The sequence below is a fragment of the Pseudophryne corroboree genome, chromosome 3 (genome assembly GCF_028390025.1).
Source record: "Pseudophryne corroboree isolate aPseCor3 chromosome 3, aPseCor3.hap2, whole genome shotgun sequence".
In the NCBI taxonomy this organism is placed as follows: Eukaryota; Metazoa; Chordata; class Amphibia; order Anura; family Myobatrachidae; genus Pseudophryne; species Pseudophryne corroboree.
The window spans coordinates 340398927-340416483 of NC_086446.1; the positions used below are offsets into that span (position 1 = coordinate 340398927).

The 17557-nt window shown below is 49.0% G+C and overlaps 1 protein-coding gene across 1 annotated transcript in view; it reads right to left on the minus strand.

Annotated features, from left to right (window-relative positions):
• The window catches only part of SP2 (Sp2 transcription factor), a 34082-nt gene that overhangs the window by 4417 nt on the left and 12108 nt on the right, over nt 1–17557 (minus strand). Inside the window, 2 exon segments of the mRNA XM_063959634.1 lie at nt 8432–8500; nt 8996–9158. Coding sequence (XP_063815704.1) covers nt 8432–8494 — 63 coding nt within the window. The 5' untranslated portion in view covers nt 8495–8500; nt 8996–9158.

The window sequence follows — 17557 nt, forward strand, 5'->3', positions numbered from 1 at the left end:
TCGAATTTCGGGAATTTTTCGCCCCCAAAAAAAAAATAGTCAGTGCTTTCCGTCCAAAAAACGGACTTTCAAAATTCGACTTTTTGAAATTCGAATTTTGTCAAATTCGACTTTTCTGCAATGATACAAGTGCTGCAATTCGACCAAAGTGTATTCAATTGAAGTTTGGAAATTCGACAACCGTGCTTTTAGACAGTAAATTCGACATTTTCAATCCGCCACACTTTGGTGGGTGAAATGAATATTTTTTTTTTTTAAAAACATGTTTTTTTTTGTGTTTTTTTTTATTGATAATAGCATATCTATTTATATTAGAAGGGATTAGGTACTTGGTTTGTCTTTTTTGGAGGCACAAGTATTTATATATTTTTTTAAATTTTTTTTTTTTTTTTTTTTAGATGGAATGGTAAAATTCAGAAAAAAAATAAGAATTTACTTACCGATAATTCTATTTCTCGTAGTCCGTAGTGGATGCTGGGAACTCCGTAAGGACCATGGGGAATAGCGGCTCCGCAGGAGACTGGGCACAAAAGTAAAGCTTTAGGACTACCTGGTGTGCACTGGCTCCTCCCCCTATGACCCTCCTCCAAGCCTCAGTTAAGATACTGTGCCCGGACGAGTGTACACAATAAGGAAGGATTTATGAATCCCGGGTAAGACTCAAACCAGCCACACCGTACAACTTGTGATCTGAACCCAGTTAACAGTATGATAACAGAGGAGCCTCTGGATAGATGGCTCACAACAACAATAACCCGATTTAGGTAACAATAACTATGTACAAGTATTGCAGACAATCCGCACTTGGGATGGGCGCCCAGCATCCACTACGGACTACGAGAAATAGAATTATCGGTAAGTAAATTCTTATTTTCTCTGACGTCCTAGTGGATGCTGGGAACTCCGTAAGGACCATGGGGATTATACCAAAGCTCCCAAACGGGCGGGAGAGTGCGGATGACTCTGCAGCACCGAATGAGAGAACTCCAGGTCCTCCTCAGCCAGGGTATCAAATTTGTAGAATTTTGCAAACGTGTTTGCCCCTGACCAAGTAGCTGCTCGGCAAAGTTGTAAAGCCGAGACCCCTCGGGCCGCCGCCCAAGATGAGCCCACCTTCCTTGTGGAGTGGGCATTTACAGATTTTGGCTGTGGCAGGCCTGCCACAGAATGTGCACGCTGAATTGTACCACAAATCCAACGAGCAACAGTCTGCTTAGAAGCAGGAGCACCCAGCTTGTTGGGTGCATACAGGATAAACAGCGAGTCAGATTTTCTGACTCCAGCCGTCCTGGAAACATAAATTTTCAGGGCCCTGACAACGTCCAGCAACTTGGAGTCCTCCAAGTCCCTAGTAGCCGCAGGTACCACAATAGGCTGGTTCAGGTGAAACGCTGAAACCACCTTAGGGAGAAATTGTGGACTAGTCCTCAATTCTGCCCTGTCCGTATGAAAAATCAGGTAAGGGCTTTTATAAGATAAAGCCGCCAATTCTGACACGCGCCTGGCCGAAGCCAGGGCCAACAGCATGACCACTTTCCATGTGAGATATTTCAAATCCACAGATTTAAGCGGTTCAAACCAATGTGATTTTAGGAACCCCAAAACTACATTGAGATCCCAAGGTGCCACTGGAGGCACAAAAGGAGGCTGTATATGCAGCACCCCCTTGACAAACGTCTGAACTTCAGGAACTGAAGCCAGTTCTTTCTGGAAGAAAATCGACAGGGCCGAAATCTGAACCTTAATGGATCCTAATTTTAGGCCCATAGACACTCCTGTTTGCAGGAAATGCAGGAATCGACCCAGTTGAAATTCCTCCGTTGGGGCCTTCCTGGCCTCGCACCACGCAACATATTTTCGCCAAATGCGGTGATAATGCTTTGCGGTCACATCCTTCCTGGCTTTGATCAGGGTAGGAATGACTTCTTCCGGAATGCCTTTTTCCTTCAGGATCCGGCGTTCAACCGCCATGCCGTCAAACGCAGCCGCGGTAAGTCTTGGAACAGACAGGGTCCTTGCTGGAGCAGGTCCCTTCTTAGAGGTAGAGGCCACGGGTCCTCTGTGAGCATCTCTTGAAGTTCCGGGTACCAAGTCCTTCTTGGCCAATCCGGAGCCACGAGTATAGTTCTCACTCCTCTCCGTCTTATAATTCTCAGTACCTTGGGTATGAGAGGCAGAGGAGGGAACACATACACTGACTGGTACACCCATGGTGTTACCAGAGCGTCCACAGCTATTGCCTGAGGGTCCCTTGACCTGGCGCAATACCTGTCCAATTTTTTGTTGAGGCGGGACGCCATCATGTCCACCTTTGGTTTTTCCCAACGGTTTACAATCATGTGGAAGACTTCTGGGTGAAGTCCCCACTCTCCCGGGTGGAGGTCGTGCCTGCTGAGGAAGTCTGCTTCCCAGTTGTCCACTCCCGGAATGAACACTGCTGACAGTGCTATCACATGATTTTCCGCCCAGCGAAGAATCCTTGCAGCTTCTGCCATTGCCCTCCTGCTTCTTGTGCCGCCCTGTCTGTTCACGTGGGCGACTGCCGTGATGTTGTCCGACTGGATCAGCACCGGCAGACCTTGAAGCAGAGGTCTTGCTTGGCTTAGGGCATTGTAAATGGCCCTCAGCTCCAGGATATTTATGTGAAGTGATGTCTCCAGGCTTGACCACAAGCCCTGGAAATTTCTTCCCTGTGTGACTGCTCCCCAGCCTCGCAGGCTGGCATCCGTGGTCACCAGGACCCAGTCCTGAATGCCGAATCTGCGGCCCTCTAGAAGATGAGCACTCTGCAACCCCCACAGGAGAGACACCCTTGTCTTTGGTGACAGGGTTATCCGCTGATGCATCTGAAGATGCGATCCGGACCATTTGTCCAGCAGGTCCCACTGGAAAGTTCTTGCGTGGAATCTGCCGAATGGGATTGCTTCGTAGGAAGCCACCATTTTTCCCAGGACCCTTGTGCATTGATGCACTGACACTTGGCCTGGTTGTAGGAGGTTTCTGACCAGTTCGGATAACTGCCTGGCTTTCTCCTCCGGGAGAAACACCTTTTTCTGGACTGTGTCCAGGATCATCCCTAGGAATAGAAGACGTGTCGTCGGGATCAGCTGCGATTTTGGAATATTGAGAATCCAACCGTGCTGCCGCAACACTACTTGAGATAGTGCTACCCCGACTACCAACTGTTCCCTGGATCTTGCCCTTATCAGGAGATCGTCCAAGTACGGGATAACTAAAACTCCCTTCTTTCGAAGGAGTATCATCATTTCGGCCATTACCTTGGTAAAGACCCGGGGTGCCGTGGACAAACCAAACGGCAGCGTCTGAAACTGATAGTGACAGTTCTGTACCACAAACCTGAGGTACCCTTGGTGAGAAGGGTAAATTGGGACATGGAGGTAAGCATCCTTGATGTCCAAAGACACCATATAATCCCCTTCTTCCAAGTTCGCAATCACCGCTCTGAGTGACTCCATCTTGAATTTGAACCTGTGTATGTAAGTGTTCAAGGATTTCAGATTTAAAATAGGTCTCACCGAGCCGTCCGGCTTCGGTACCACAAACAGCGTGGAATACCCCTGTCCCTGTTGCAGGAGGGGTACCTTGATTATCACCTGCTGGGAATACAGCTTGTGAATGGCTTCCAATACCGCCTCCCTGTCGGAGGAAGACGTCGGTAAAGCAGACTTTAGGAAACGGCGAGGGGGAGACGTCTCGAATTCCAATTTGTACCCCTGAGATACCACCTGAAGGATCCAGGGGTCCACCTGTGAGTGAGCCCACTGCACGCTGAAATTCTTGAGACGGGCCCCCACCGTGCCTGAGTCCGCTTGTAAAGCCCCAGCGTCATGCTGAGGACTTGGCAGAAACGGGAGAGGGTTTCTGTTCCTGGGAACTGGCTGTTTGCTGCAGCCTTTTTCCTCTCCCTCTGCCACGGGGCAGAAATGAGGAGCCTTTTGCCCGCTTGCCCTTATGGGGCCGAAAGGACTGCGCCTGATAATACGGCGTCTTCTTATGTTGAGAGGCTACCTGGGGTAAAAATGTGGATTTCCCAGCAGTTGCCGTGGCCACCAGGTCTGATAGACCTACCCCAAATAACTCCTCCCCTTTATAAGGCAATACTTCCATATGCCTTTTGGAATCAGCATCACCTGACCACTGCCTCGTCCATAACCCTCTTCTGGCAGAAATGGACAGCGCACTTACTCTTGATGCCAGTCTGCAAATATCCCTCTGTGCATCACGCATATATAGAAATGCATCTTTCAAATGCTCTATAGTCAGTAATATACTGTCCCTATCTAGGGTATCAATATTGTCAGTCAGGGAATCCGACCAAGCCACCCCAGCACTGCACATCCAGGCTGATGCGATTGCTGGTCGCAGTATAACACCCGTGTGAGTGTATATACATTTTAGGATATTCTCCTGCTTTCTGTCAGCAGGTTCCTTAAGGGCGGCCGTATCAGGAGACGGTAGTGCTGGCGGGAAGGGGTATGATGCTAATAACCTTTTAGGAATTATCAGTTTATCGGGGGAAACCCACGCTTCATCACACACTTCATTTAATTCTTCAGATGCCGTAAAAACTACAGGCAGTTTTTTCTCACCAAACATAATACCCTTTTTAGTGGTACTTGTATTATCAGAAATATGTAAAACATTTTTCATAGCATCAATCATGTAACGTGTGGCCCTACTGGAAGTTACATTAGTCTCTTCATCGTCGACACTGGAGTCAGTATCCGTGTCGGCGTCTGTATCTGCCATCTGAGGTAACGGGCGTTTTAGAGCCCCTGATGGCTTTTGAGACGCCTGGACAGGCACGAGCTGAGTAGCCAGCTGTCTCATGTCATCAACCGTCTTTTGTAAAGAGCTGACACGGTCACGTAATTCCTTCCATAAGCTCAGCCACTCAGGTGTCGACTCCCTAGGGGGTGACATCTCCATTACAGGCAATTGCTCCGCCTCCACACCATTTTCCTCCTCATACATGTCGACACAATCGTACCGACACACAGCACACACACAGGGAATGCTCTGATAGAGGACAGGACCCCACTAGCCCTTTGGGGAGACAGAGGGAGAGTATGCCAGCACACACCAGAGCGCTATATATATATATATATATATATTATATATATATATAGGGATAACCTTATAGAAGTGTTTTTCCCCTTATAGCTGCTGTTTTATTAATACTGCGCCTAATTAGAGCCCCCCTCTCTTGTTTTACCCTTTTCTGTAGTGCAGGACTGCAGGGGAGAGTCAGGGAGACGTCCTTCCAGCGGAGCTGTGAGGGAAAATGGCGCCCGTGTTCTGAGGAGATAGGCTCCGCCCCCTTCTCGGCTGACTTTTCTCCCGCTTTTTGCTGTATTCTGGCAGGGGTTAAAATACATCCATATAGCCCTGGGGGTTATATGTGATGTATTTTCGCCAGCCAAGGTGTTTTTATTGCTGCTCAGGGCGCCCCCCCCCCCAGCGCCCTGCACCCTCAGTGACCGGAGTGTGAAGTGTGCCTGAGGAGCAATGGCGCACAGCTGCAGTGCTGTGCGCTACCTTGGTGAAGACTGATGTCTTCTGCTGCCGATTTTCCGGACCTCTTCTTGCTTCTGGCTCTGTAAGGGGGCCGGCGGCGCGGCTCTGGGACCGGACTCCGAGGCTGGGCCTGTGTTCGGTCCCTCTGGAGCTAATGGTGTCCAGTAGCCAAGAAGCCCAAGCTGGCTGCAAGCAGGCAGGTTCGCTTCTTCTCCCCTTAGTCCCTCGATGCAGTGAGCCTGTTGCCAGCAGGTCTCACTGAAAATAAAAAACCTAAAACTAAACTTTTACTAAGAAACTCAGGAGAGCCTCCTAGAATGCACCCTTCTCGGCCGGGCACAAAAATCTAACTGAGGCTTGGAGGAGGGTCATAGGGGGAGGAGCCAGTGCACAGCAGGTAGTCCTAAAGCTTTACTTTTGTGCCCAGTCTCCTGCGGAGCCGCTATTCCCCATGGTCCTTACGGAGTTCCCAGCATCCACTAGGACGTCAGAGAAAAATGGCGTGGGGTCCCCCCTCCAAAGCATAACCAGCCTCGGGCTCTTCGAGCTGGTCCTGGTTCTAAAAATGCGGGGGGGGAAATTGACAGGGGATCCCCCGTGTTTTTAAAACCAGCACCGGGCTCTGCGCCTGGTGCTGGTGCAAAAAATACGGGGGACAAAAAGAGTAAGGGTCCCCCGTATTTTTTACACCAGCATCGGGCTCCACTAGCTGGACAGATGATGCCACAGCCGGGGGGAGTGGGGACCCCTTCAATCAAGGGGTCCCCCCCCCCCCAGCCACCCAAGGGCCAGGGGTGAAGCCCGAGGCTGTCTCCCCCATCCAAGGGCTGCGGATGGGAGGCCGATAGCCTTGAGTAAAATGACAGAATATTGTTTTTTCCAATAGTACTACAAGTCCCAGCAAGCCTCCCCCGCAAGCTGGTACTTGGAGAACCACAAGTACCAGCATGCGGAGGAAAACCGGGCCCGCTGGTACCTGTAGTACTACTGGGGAAAAAATACCCAAATAAAAACAGGAGACACACACCGTGACAAGTACAACTTTATTACACACTGCCGACACACACATACTTACCTATGTTGACACGAAGCAGTCGGTCCTCTTCTCCAAGTAGAATCCACGGGTACCTGAAAATAAAAGATAATTATACTCACCTGATCCATGGTCCAGAGATAAATCCACATACTTGTCAAAAAAAGAAAACGAACACCCGACCAGCGAACTGAAAGGGGTCCCATGTTGACACATGGGACCCCTTTCCCCGAATGCAGAGAGACCCCCCCGTGACTGCTGTCACTGAAAGGTCTCGTAAGCCAATCAGCGAGCGCAACGTCCTTGTACTCTGCTGATTGGCTCTGTGCGCGTCTGAGCTGTCAGCGCATCGCACAGCTCCCTCCATTATATTCAATGGTGGGAACTTTGCGGTTAGTGGTGGGGTCACCCGCGGTCAGCGGCTGACCGCGGGTAACCCCACCGCTGACGGCAAAGTTCCCACCATTGAAAGTAATGGAGGCAGCTGTGCGATGCGCTGTCTGAGCTTAGACGCGCACAGCCAATCAGGTGAGCGCCACAGAGTAGCGTTTCCTGATTGGCTGAAGGGACCTCAGTGACAGGAGTCACGTGATGTCCCGGCATTCGGGGAAAGGGGTCTCATGTGTCAACATGGGACCCCTTTCAGTCCGGTGGTTCGGGTGTTCGTGTTTTTTTTTTGCCAAGTACGAGGATTATCTCTGGACGTGGATTTATCTCTGGACACTGGCAGGTGAGTATAATTTTTTTCACAGGTACCCTCGGATCGTCGGAGACTGTGGCAGTCGGCGTGTCAACATAGGTAAGTATGTATGCGTGTCGGCAGTGTGTAATAAAGTTGTACATGTCACTGTGTGCGTCTCCTGTTTTTATTTGGGTATTTTTTTTCCAGTAGTACTACAGGTACCAGCGGGCCCGTTTTTCTCCCGCATGCTGGTACTTGTGGTTCTCCAAGTACCAGCTTGCGGGGGAGGCTTGCTGGGACTTGTAGTACTATTGGAAAAAACAATATTTTGTCATTTTACTCAAGGCTATCAGCCTCCCATCCACAGCCCTTGGATGGGGGTGGACAGCCTCGGGCTTCACCCCTGGCCCTTGGGTGGCTGGGGGGGGGGGGGGGACCCCTTGATTGAAGGGGTCCCCACTCCCCCAGGGTACCCCGGCCAGGGGTGACTAGTTGGATATTTAATGCCACGGCCGCAAGGCACTGTATAAAAGTGACCCCCGGCTGTGGCATTATCTGTCCAGCTAGTGGAGCCCGATGCTGGTGTAAAAAATACGGGGGACCCCTACTCTTTTTGTCCCCCGTATTTTTTGCACCAGCACCAGGCGCAGAGCCCGGTGCTGGTTTTAAAAATACGGGGGATCCCCTGTCAATTTTCCCCCCGCATTTTTAGAACCAGGACCAGCTCGAAGAGCCCGAGGCTGGTTATGCTTTGGAGGGGGGACCCCACGCCATTTTTTTCCGGGTTTTTCCCGTTTTCCCCCGTTTTTTTAAATCGCGGCAAAATCCGGCAAATCGGCCGTTTTTCGCCCGCGGGACTGTCGAATCCATTTTTCATTGAATATGGTGAATTCCGGAAACCACCTGCCGGAATTCACCTGTCGAATTGTGTCGAATTAAAAAAACGGCGATAATTTGCCGCGATTCGCCGCTAATTGCATATACCCCTATATATTTCAGAGGGCAGCCCAAATAGCATTTTACAGTTTCCTCACTGGTATGATGCAAACAAGAATACATCTCCATTACTAGCTCAAATGTCAGTCTAGTCTATGTGACAGTTACACACTATGGGCACAGATAATTACAATACAGACAGTTCTGCAATCACTACTATCAGCGATCTAAAATAAACTCACCTGGGAAGCAGAAGCGGCAGGTTGTAGGTATTCACTAGGACTCACCGCAGCTGTTGCCGTCATACTGACCTGAAAGCAAACACGTTACAAAATTAGTAGTAACTAAGTTCTGCCAAAGAGAAAACATTTAAATATAGACCTTAATGTTATTTTATAGGACACAATGTTTGTCATGATTTCTGCACCTGTTATTCCCATTGTTGGATATAGAGTAGCTTATATACTTACCACAATGAGAACCACACACACTTACCCAGCCTAGCATTAAAGTATAGAGATATAGGGGGATATCCAATTAGCCTCAGTAATTTACCTGTGTGTTTTTGGTAGAAAGGGCATTTTTTTTTTTCTTACAGGCAATCAATCTGGATAGCCTGTAAAAAAAAAAGAAAAATTGCCGAAACATCAGAAGAAAACGTGAAAAGCGTACGTTTTTTGCACCCGATGTTTTACCGGACCTAATAGGATATCCCCCATAGCCTGGTACAACTTATAACTGCATATAATCTGCAAATATTCTAACAGTAAATCGCCCAGTGTGACACTACAAGCGCAGGGACTCACCTTTGCTTTTAAGACACTGCTGGATAATTATGATCTGCCATTCATTGTAGTCATCCTCTTCACAAGTCCTTCTAATACAGTAAATGTCTGTGTCCCAACAAAGGTAATAAGTTACATTCCTGTAGATCTTAACTTACTGCAGACCAAACATGTCAAACCCAACCTAAAGGAGAAAAAAAATTTAATAACTCACTTTTAGCGAGGTCTGGTAAGCTGTACATGCTTTCATAAAATGGCTGCAAATAAAAAGAGTTGTAACATTTGCAAAGCTCTGTAAATAAAAATAAGATTTTAAACCTACCGGTAAATCTTTTTCTCATGGTCCGTAGAGGATGCTGGGGACTCCGTAAGGACCATGGGGAATAGACTGGCTCCACAGGAGACATGGACACTAAAAAGAACTTTAGGTATGGGTGTGCACTGGCTCCTCCCTCTATGCCCCTCCTCCAGACCTCAGTTAGAGAAACTGTGCCCAGAGGAGACGGACAGTACGAGGAAAGGATTTTGTAAATCCAAGGGCAAGATTCATACCAGCCACACCGTATAACATGGGATATATACGAACCAGTCAACAGTATGAAACAAAACCAGTATCAGTCCAAAACTGATCCAACTGAAACATAACCCTTATGTAAGCAACAACTATATACAAGTCCTGCAGGATGTTGTCCGCACAGGGACAGGCGCCTAGCATCCTCTACGGACTACGAGAAAAAAAGATTTACCGGTACGTTTAAAATCTTATTTTCTCTTACGTCCTAGAGGATGCTGGGGACTCTGTAAGGACCATGGGGATTATACCAAAGCTCCAAAACGGGCAGGAGAGTGCGGACGACTCTGCAGCACCGAATGAGCAAACATTAGGTCCTCATCGGCCAGGGTATCAAACTTGTAGAATTTTGCAAAAGTGTTTGAACCCGACCAAGTCGCGGCTCGGCAAAGTTGTAATGCCGAGACGCCCCGGGCAGCCGCCCAAGAAGAGTCCACCTTCCTAGTGGAATTGACCTTAACCGAATTTGGTAACGGCAATCCAGCCGTAGAATGAGCCTGCTGAATCGTGTTACAGATCCAGCGAGCAATAGTCTGTTTAGACGCAGGAGTACCAACCTTATTGGCTGCATACAGGATAAACAGAGCCTCTGTTTTCCTAACCCGAGCTGTTCTGGCCACATAAATTTTCAATGCCCTGAACACATCTAGGGACTCGGAATCCTCCACGTCCCTTGTAGCCACAGGCACCACAATAGGTTGGTTCATATGAAAAGAAGAAACCACCTTAGGCAAAAATTGGGGACGAGTCCGCAACTCAGCTCTATCCACATGGAAAATCAGATAAGGGCTTTTGTGAGACAAAGCCGCCAACTCTGACACTCGCCGTGCCGAAGCTAAGGCCAATAACATGACCACTTTCCAAGTAAGATACTTCAACTCAACTGTTTGAAGCGGTTCAAACCAGTGAGACTTAAGGAACCGTAACACCACATTAAGGTCCCATGGTGCCACTGGAGGCACAAAAGGAGGCTGGATATGCAGCACCCCTTTCACGAAAGTCTGGACTTCTGGAAGAGAAGCCAATTCCTTTTGAAAGAAAATGGATAAGGCCGAAATCTGAACCTTAATGGAGCCTAACTTTAGGCCCAAATTCACTCCTGTTTGCAGGAATTGAAGAAAACGGCCCAGATGGAACTCTTCCGGAGGCGCAGTCTTGGCTTCGCACCAAGACACATACTTCCTCCAGATACGGTGATAATGTTTCAATGTCACCTCCTTCCTAGCCTTTATCAGAGTAGGAATGACCTCCTCCGGAATGCCCTTCTCCGCTAGGATCCTGCGTTCAACCGCCATGCCGTCAAACGCAGTCGCGGTAAGTCCTGGAACAGACAGGGCCCTTGTTGTAACAGGTCTTCCCTGAGAGGAAGAGGCCACGGATCTTCCGAGAGCATTTCCTGTAGATCCGGATACCAGGCCCTTCGAGGCCAATCTGGAACGATGAGAATCACCTGAACCCCTCTTCGTCTTATGATTCTCAGTATCTTTGAAATGAGAGGAAGAGGAGGGAACACATAGACCGACTGAAACACCCACGGTGTCACCAGTGCGTCCACTGCAATCGCCCGAGGGTCCCTTGACCTGGCGCAATATCTCGGAAGTTTCTTGTTGAGGCGTGAAACCATCATGTCTATTTGAGGCAGACCCCACTGACTTGCAATCTCTGCGAAGACTTCCTGATGAAGTCCCCACTCTCCTGGATGCAGATCGTGTCTGCTGAGGAAGTCTGCTTCCCAGTTGTCTACTCCCGGAATGAAGACTGCTGTCAGAGCGCTTACATGACTCTCCGCCCATCGAAGAATCTTTGAGGCTTCTGCCATTGCCACTCTGCTCCTTGTGCCGCCTTGGCGGTTTACATGAGCCACTGCTGTGATGTTGTCTGACTGAATCAGAACCGGTAGACCCTGAAGTAAGGTCTGCGCCTGATGAAGGCCGTTGTTTATGGCCCTTAATTCCAGAATGTTGATGTGTAGACAAGCCTCCTGGCTTGACCGCAGACCCTGGAAGTTTCTTCCCTGTGTGACTGCTCCCCATCCTCGGAGACTCGCGTCCGTGGTCACCAGAACCCAGTCCTGGATTCCGAACCTGCGATCCTCTAGAAGGTGAGCACTCTGCAGCCACCACAGGAGAGATACCCTGGCCCTGGGGGACAGGCGGATCATCTGATGAATCTGTAGATGTGACCCGGACCACATGTCCAGAAGGTCCCACTGAAAGGTTCTGGCATGGAACCTGCCGAATGGAATGGCCTGTAAGACGCCACCATTTTTCCCAGCACTCGCGTGCAGTGATGTACCGACGCCCTGTCTGGCTTCAACAGGTCCCTGACCAAGTCCCGCAGTTCCTGGGCCTTTTCCGTCGGAAGAAATACCCTCTTTTGTTCCGTGTCCAGAATCATGCCTAAGAAAGGCAATCTGGTTGTTGGAACTAACTGTGACTTTGGCAGGTTTAGAATCCAACCGTGTTGTTGTAACACCCTCAGTGAGAGTGATACTTTGACCAGCAACTGTTCTCTCGATCTCGCTTTTATCAGGAGATCGTCCAAGTATGGGATAATTGTGACCCCCTGCTTGCGCAGGAGCACCATCATCTCCGCCATTAATTTGGTAAAAATTCTCGGGGCCGTGGACAGCCCAAACGGCAACGTCTGAAATTGGTAGTGACAATCCTCCACCACAAATCTCAGGAACGCCTGATGAGGTTGATAAATGGGGACATGAAGGTATGCATCCTTTATGTCTAGAGACACCATATAATCTCCCCCTTCCAGGCTGGCAATGACCGCCCTGAGCGACTCCATCTTGAACTTGAAACTCTTTAAGTATAGGTTTAAGGATTTTAAATTTAGAATGGGTCTGACCGAACCGTCCGGTTTCGGGACCACAAACAGGGTTGAGTAATAGCCCACATTGACCACCACTTGTTGGAGACACAATTTTTGAATTGCTGCTAAAAACTACCTCCCTCTCTGGGGAAGAAGTCGGCAGTGCTGTTTTGAAAAACCGACGAGGAGGCACCTCTTCGAATTCCAGCCTGTACCCCCTGGGAAACAATGTCTGTTGCCCAGGGATCCACCCGAGAGTGAACCCAGACTTGGCTGAAAAGACGAAGACGTGCCCCCACTGGAGCGGACTCCCCCAGCGTCATGCGGTGGATTTAGTAGAAGCCGGGGAGGACTTCTGTTCCTGGGAACTGGCTGTAGCTGGCAGCTTTTTCCCCTTGCCCTTACCTCTGGCAAGAAAGGAAGATCCCCGAGCTCTCTTGGATTTATGCGGCCGAAAGGACTGCATCTGATAATGTGGCGCTTTCTTAGGCTGTGAGGAAACATAAGGTAAAAAAGTTGATTTACCAGCAGTAGCTGTGGAAACTAGGTCCGCGAGACCTTCCCCAAACAACTCCTCACCCTTATATGGCAAAACCTCCATATGCCGTTTTGAGTCGGCATCACCCGACCACTGTCGGGTCCACAGCACCCGCCTGGCAGAAATCGCCATAGCGTTTGCTCTGGACCCCAGTATGCCTATATCCCTTTGAGCCTCTCTCATATAAAGTACAACATCCTTAATATGTCCCAGGGTCAATAAAATAGTTTCCTTATCCATCGTATCCATATCAGCAGATAAGGTATCGGTCCACGCTAGTACAGCGCTACAAACCCAAGCCGACGCTATCGCCGGTCTGAGTAATGTACCGGTATGTGTGTAAATTGACTTCAAGTTGTTTCCTGCTTGCGGTCAGCAGGATCCCTGAGGGCCGCTGTATCCTGAGACGGCAGCGCCACCTTTTTGGAAAGGCGCGTCAACGCCTTGTCCACCCTTGGGGAGGATTCCCACCGTATCCTGTCCTTGATAGGGAAAGGATACGCCATAAGAATCCTTTTGGGAATCTGCAACTTCTTATCTGGAGTTTCCCAAGCACTTTCAAATAATAAGAATTTACTTACCGATAATTCTATTTCTCGGAGTCCGTAGTGGATGCTGGGGTTCCTGAAAGGACCATGGGGAATAGCGGCTCCGCAGGAGACAGGGCACAAAAAGTAAAGCTTTAGGATCAGGTGGTGTGCACTGGCTCCTCCCCCTATGACCCTCCTCCAAGCCAGTTAGGTACTGTGCCCGGACGAGCGTACACAATAAGGGAGGAATTATGAATCCCGGGTAAGACTCATACCAGCCACACCAATCACACCGTACAACTTGTGATCTAAACCCAGTTAACAGTATGATAACAGCGGAGCCTCTGAAAAGATGGCTCACAACAATAATAACCCGATTTTTGTAACTATGTACAAGTATTGCAGATAATCCGCACTTGGGATGGGCGCCCAGCATCCACTACGGACTCCGAGAAATAGAATTATCGGTAAGTAAATTCTTATTTTCTCTATCGTCCTAGTGGATGCTGGGGTTCCTGAAAGGACCATGGGGATTATACCAAAGCTCCCAAACGGGCGGGAGAGTGCGGATGACTCTGCAGCACCGAATGAGAGAACTCCAGGTCCTCTTTTGCCAGGATATCAAATTTGTAGAATTTTACAAACGTGTTCTCCCCTGACCACGTAGCTGCTCGGCAGAGTTGTAATGCCGAGACCTCTCGGGCAGCCGCCCAAGATGAGCCCACCTTCCTTGTGGAATGGGCCTTAACCGATTTAGACTGTGGCAGGCCTGCCTCAGAATGTGCAAGTTGAATTGTGTTACAAATCCAACGAGCAATCGCCTGCTTAGAAGCAGGCGCACCCAACTTGTTGGGTGCATACAGTATAAACAGCGAGTCAGATTTTCTGACTCCAGCTGTCCTGGAACATATTTTCAGGGCCCTGACGACTCCTAGCAACTTGGAGTCCTCCAAGTCCCTAGTAGGTGCAAGGCACCACAATAAGCTGGTTCAGGTGAAACACTGACACCACCTTAGGGAGAGAACTGGGGACGAGTCCGCAGCTCTGCCCTGTCCGAATGGACAAACAGATATGGGCTTTTTTGAGAAAAAACCACCAATTTGACACTCGCCTGGTCCAGGCCAGGGCCAAGAGCATGGTCACTTTTTATGTGAGATGCTTCAAATCCACATATTTGACTGGTTTTAAACCAATGTGATTTGAGGAATCCCAGAACTACGTTGAGATCCCACAGTGCCACTGGAGGCACAAAAAAGGGGTTTGTATATGCAATACTCCCTTGACAAACTTCTGGACTTCAGGAACTGAAGCCAATTCTTTCTGGAAGAAAATTTACAGGGCCGAATTTGAACCTTAATGGACCCCAATTTGAGGCCCATAGACACTCCTGTTTGCAGGAAATGCAGGAAACGACCGAGTTGAAATTTCTTTGTGGGGCCTTCCTGGCCTCACACCACGCAACATATTTTCGCCACACGTGGTGATAATGTTGTGCGGTCACCTCCTTTCTGGCTTTGACCAGGGTAGGAATGACTTCTTCCGGAATGCCTTTTTTCCCTTAGGATCCGGCTTTCCATCGCCATGCCGACAAACGCAGCCGCGGTAAGTCTTGGAACAGACATGGTACTTGCTGAAGCAAGTCCCTTCTTAGCGGCAGAGGCCATAAGACCTCTGTAAGCATCTCTTGAAGTTCCGGGTACCAAGTCCTTCTTGGCCAATCCGGAGCCATGAGTATAGTTCTTACTCCTCTACGTCTTATAATTCTCAGCACCTTAGGTATGAGAAGCAGAGGAGGGAACACATACACCGACTGGTACACCCACGGTGTTACCAGAACGTCCACATCTATTGCCTGAGGGTCTCTTGACCTGGCGCAATACCTGTCCCGTTTTTTGTTCAGACGGGACGCCATCATGTCCACCTTTGGTATTTCCCAACGGTTTACAATCATGTGGAAAAAAAACTTCTCAATGAAGTTTCCACTCTCCCGGGTGGAGGTCGTGCTGAGGAAGTCTGCTTCCCAGTTTCCATTCCCGGGATGAAAAACTGCTGACAGTGTTATCACATGATTTTCCGCCCAGCGAAAAGTCCTTGCAGTTTCTGCCATTGCCCTCCTGCTTCTTGTGTCGCCCTGTCTGTTTACGTGGGCGACTGCCGTGATGTTTTTCCCACTGGATCAATACCGGCTGACCTTGAAGCAGAGGTCTTGCTAAGCTTAGAGCATTATAAATTTACCCTTAGCTCCAGTATATTTATGTGGAGAAAAGTCTCCATACTTGATCACACTCCCTGGAAATTTTTTCCTTGTGTGACTGCTCCCCAGCCTCTCAGGCTGGGCTCCGTGGTTACCAGCATCCAATCCTGAATGCCGAATCTGCTGCTCTCTAGAAGATGAGCACTCTATAACCACCACAGGAGAGACACCCTTGTCCTTGGATATTGGGTTATCCGCTGATGCATCTGAAGATGCGATCCGGACCATTTGTCCAGCAGATCCCACTGAAAAGTTCTTACGTGAAATCTGCCGAATGGAATTGCTTCGTAGGAAGCCACCATTTTTACCAGGACCCTTGTGCAATGATGCACTGTTTTTAGGAGGTTCCTGACTTGCTCGGATAACTCCCTGGCTTTCTCTTCCGGGAGAAACACCTTTTTCTGGACTGTGTCCAGAATCATCCCTAGGCACAGCAGACGTGTCGTCGGGATCAGCTGCGATTTTGGAATATTTAGAATCCACCCGTGCTGATTGTAGCAGTATCCGAGATAGTGCTACTCCGACCTCCAACTGTTCCCTGGACTATGCCCCTATCAGGAGATCGTCCAAGTAAGGGATAATTAAGACGCCTTTTCTTCGAAGAAGAATCATCAATTCGGCCATTACCTTGGTAAAGACCCCAGGGTGCCGTGGACAATCCAAACGGCAGCGTCTGAAACTGATAGTGACAGTTCTGCACCACGAACCTGAGGTACCCTTAGTGAGAAGGGCAAATTTGGGACATAGAGGTAAGCATCCCTGATGTCCCGGGACACTATATAGTCCCCTTATTCCTGGTTCGTTATCACTGCTCTGAGTGACTTCATCTTAATTTGAACCTTTGTAAGTGTTCAAAAACAAATTTTTAGAATAAGTCTCACCTAGCCTTCTGGCTTCAGTACCACAATATAGTGTGGAATAATACCCCTTTTCTGTAGTAGGAGGGGTAATTTAATTATCACCTGCTGGGAAAACAGCTTGTGAATTTTTTTCCCATACTACCTCCTTGTCGGAGGGAGACTTGGTAAAGCAGACTTCAGGAGCCTGCGAAGGGGAAACGTCTCGACATTCCCATCTGTACCCCCGGGATACTACTTGTAGGATCCAGGGGTCCTGTACGGTCTCAGCGCCATGCTGAGAACTTGTCAGACGCGGTGGAACGCTTCTGTTCCTGGGAATGGGCTGCCTGCTGCAGTCTTCTTCCCTTTCCTCTATCCCTGGGCAGATATGATCTTATAGGGACGAGAGGACTGAGGCTGAAAAGACGGTGTCTTTTTCTGCAAAGATGTGACTTAGGGTAAAAAACGGTGGATTTTCCAGCAGTTGCCGTGACCACCAGGTCCGATGGACCGACCCCAAACAAGTCCTCTTCCTGTATACGGCCATACTGTGCCGTTTGGAATCTGCATCACCTGACCACTGTCGTGTCCATAACATCTTCTGGCAGTTATGGACATCGCGTTTATTCATGATGCCAGAGTGCAAATATCCCTCTGTGCATCTCGCATATATAGAAATGCTCTATAGTCAATAAAATACTGTCCCTGTCAAGGGTATCAATATTTTTAGTCAGGGAATCCGACCAAGCCACCCTAGCTCTGCACATCCAGGCTGAGGCGATCGCTGGCCGCAGTATAACACCAGTATGTGTGTATATACTTTTTATTATATTTTCCAGCCTTGTCAGCTGGTCCTTGAGGACGGCCCTATCTATAGAGACGGTACCGCCACTTGTTTTGATAAGCGTGTGAGCGCCTTATCCACCTTAAAGGGTGTTTCCCAACGCGCCCTAACTTCTGGCGGGAAAGGGTATACCGCCCATAATTTTCTATCGGGGGGAACCCACGCATCATCACACACTTTATTT